This window comes from Parasteatoda tepidariorum, chromosome 4 (genome assembly GCF_043381705.1).
Source record: "Parasteatoda tepidariorum isolate YZ-2023 chromosome 4, CAS_Ptep_4.0, whole genome shotgun sequence".
Taxonomy (NCBI): Eukaryota; Metazoa; Arthropoda; class Arachnida; order Araneae; family Theridiidae; genus Parasteatoda; species Parasteatoda tepidariorum.
This window is the reverse complement of record NC_092207.1, coordinates 37,428,368-37,430,436: the sequence shown is the minus strand read 5'-3', so window position 1 is coordinate 37,430,436 and position 2,069 is coordinate 37,428,368. Positions and strand designations below refer to the sequence as shown.

General features: G+C 28.4%; 1 protein-coding gene across 3 annotated transcripts in view; it reads right to left on the bottom strand.

Moving 5' to 3' along the window:
- The window catches only part of LOC122272401 (uncharacterized), a 59,407-nt gene that overhangs the window by 10,345 nt on the left and 46,993 nt on the right, over nt 1-2,069 (bottom strand). For all 3 annotated transcript variants that reach the window (XM_071179685.1, XM_043056080.2, XM_043056081.2), the window contains exon 4: nt 972-1,164. In XM_071179685.1, the coding sequence (XP_071035786.1) occupies nt 972-1,164 (193 nt within the window). The remainder of the gene's footprint in view (nt 1-971; nt 1,165-2,069) is intronic.

The following is a 2,069-nucleotide window of genomic DNA, read 5'->3' as shown; positions in this document are numbered from 1 at the left end:
ATATATATATATATATCTATATATATATATATATATATATATATATATATATACATATATATATATTCCTTTAAATAAAAATTATGAAATTATCTCCAGTTATTTTTCACAGAAACTAAAATTCCTGATATGATGCATTAGAGCAGTGTTTCCCAAAGTGTGGTACGCGTACCTCTAGGGGTACGGAAACAGTTTAGTGGGGATACGTGTGCTTATGCGAAATAACTTGCAACAAACGAAAATTTCAAAATTTCCTTATCTAAAACAAAGCCAGTCATGAAAATTTACGATTACGTGTTTTTCCATAGGCTATTTTTTGCAAAGTTAACAGTTAATAACTAGTGGTGTCAACAACCAGTTGTGATTTTTAACTTTTGTGCAATTTTTTTATAGTAAAATATACATTCACTTTTTCATTAGTGGTACACAGCGTTACCAAAAATTAAGAAAGGGTACACAAAAGTCATAAGTTTGGGAAACACTGCATTAGAGTCTTCTAATCAACATTTAAGTGAAAAGGTAGAGTTTGTCCTGCTTTTAAAAAAAAGCAACCGATTCATTTTATAAAATACCTAAAACAATCATAATTGGACCAAATAAATAAGAATAGACAGAGCTTATTTTATTTCTCCCGAAAATTAGCTATTGAAATAATGGTGTTTATTACCTGTTTTCACCTTTTTTTGTCTCATTTTCAGGCCTGATCTAAGCTTATGTTGTGTGTATAATCTCACACAACTAAAGCAGACTTGCCAAGTTTCACTCTTTCGGAATAAGTATTTCCCAACTGCTAGTGAAAGACCAATTAAATTGTAACTGTAGATAAAATAAACTTTTCATAATTGCTGTGGATTACACCGAATTATGGATTACACTGAAAATTGTTTGCGCATGGTTTACATTTATTACGAAAAAGTGTTTTTTCATTCATTTGAAATTAATTAAAAAACTTGTTTTAAAATTTTACATACTCAACACCGACATTGCCTTCCTGTGTGTCCTTTCTACTACTTTCATTGTCTCTCACCAGCGGTCTTTTATCAGCATCAAGTGGTTTCTCAGTTAGACCCTCCATGACGTCATCATATTCAAGATCAAAGTCAAGAATATCAACCATATCTTCTGCAGCCTCTTTAATATTCTTTTTCTCATCACTAGGTTTATCTGAAAGAGATATTCATACTTTCAGTTGAGCACCAGATTTAGATTATACTTCAAAAGTTTTTGGCGATTCGTAAAATCTATTCCGCTTAGGTAACCAGTATATTTCAAAATCAGTAACAAAATTTGTTAACAAATATCGCCTTTAATTTTAAAAATTGTAAAAAAAAAATTTCTGCCGTTTGTCAAAAACGATAAATTTTGAATCAAAAAGGAATATACATATAAGTCATCGATTGATATTAATGTGAGGAAAAAAGAAACGTTATCAACATTTGATGAATCAATATTAGAGAAGGCAGAATTCGGAACATAAAAAAAAAACTAGGTTTAATACCTAGAGAAATTTGAATGTTTTTGCTTTCTATTTCTTCTCAGTTTTTCTTTCGCAATATAACTGGATATGATGTTATTTTAATTTCTCGCTAATGATTCGCCAGATTTTGAGCAAGTTATTTTTTCCCCCTCTTCATTGAAAGATTTCTTTTTGACCTCTATTTTTGTTTCATTTTTGTCAAGGATTCTAAAAATATATGCAGAAGCAGTCTCATAAGAATTTCTGCATTAATTTTTGTGCGTAAAAAAAAATCATTAAAAATGTAATAATTCTTATCCCTTAACAATATAATGCATCTTTATATATATATATATATATATATATAATACAAAAATTAAATACTTTTGTATTAATAAAAGCATTAAAACTTCATTCGTTTTCATAAAATATCTTTAGTAAAGGATAAGGGTAGAAATTCTATTTTGGGACTTCAAGGCTAAAAACATGCCAATGAATAATAATTAGATTTATACTTCAAAAGAGAAGTTATTTTAAGATCTTTCACTTCCATATAAGGAAAGATTAAACGATTTGCTATGAGTAATAAATAAATTGATGAGGCGTAAGAATA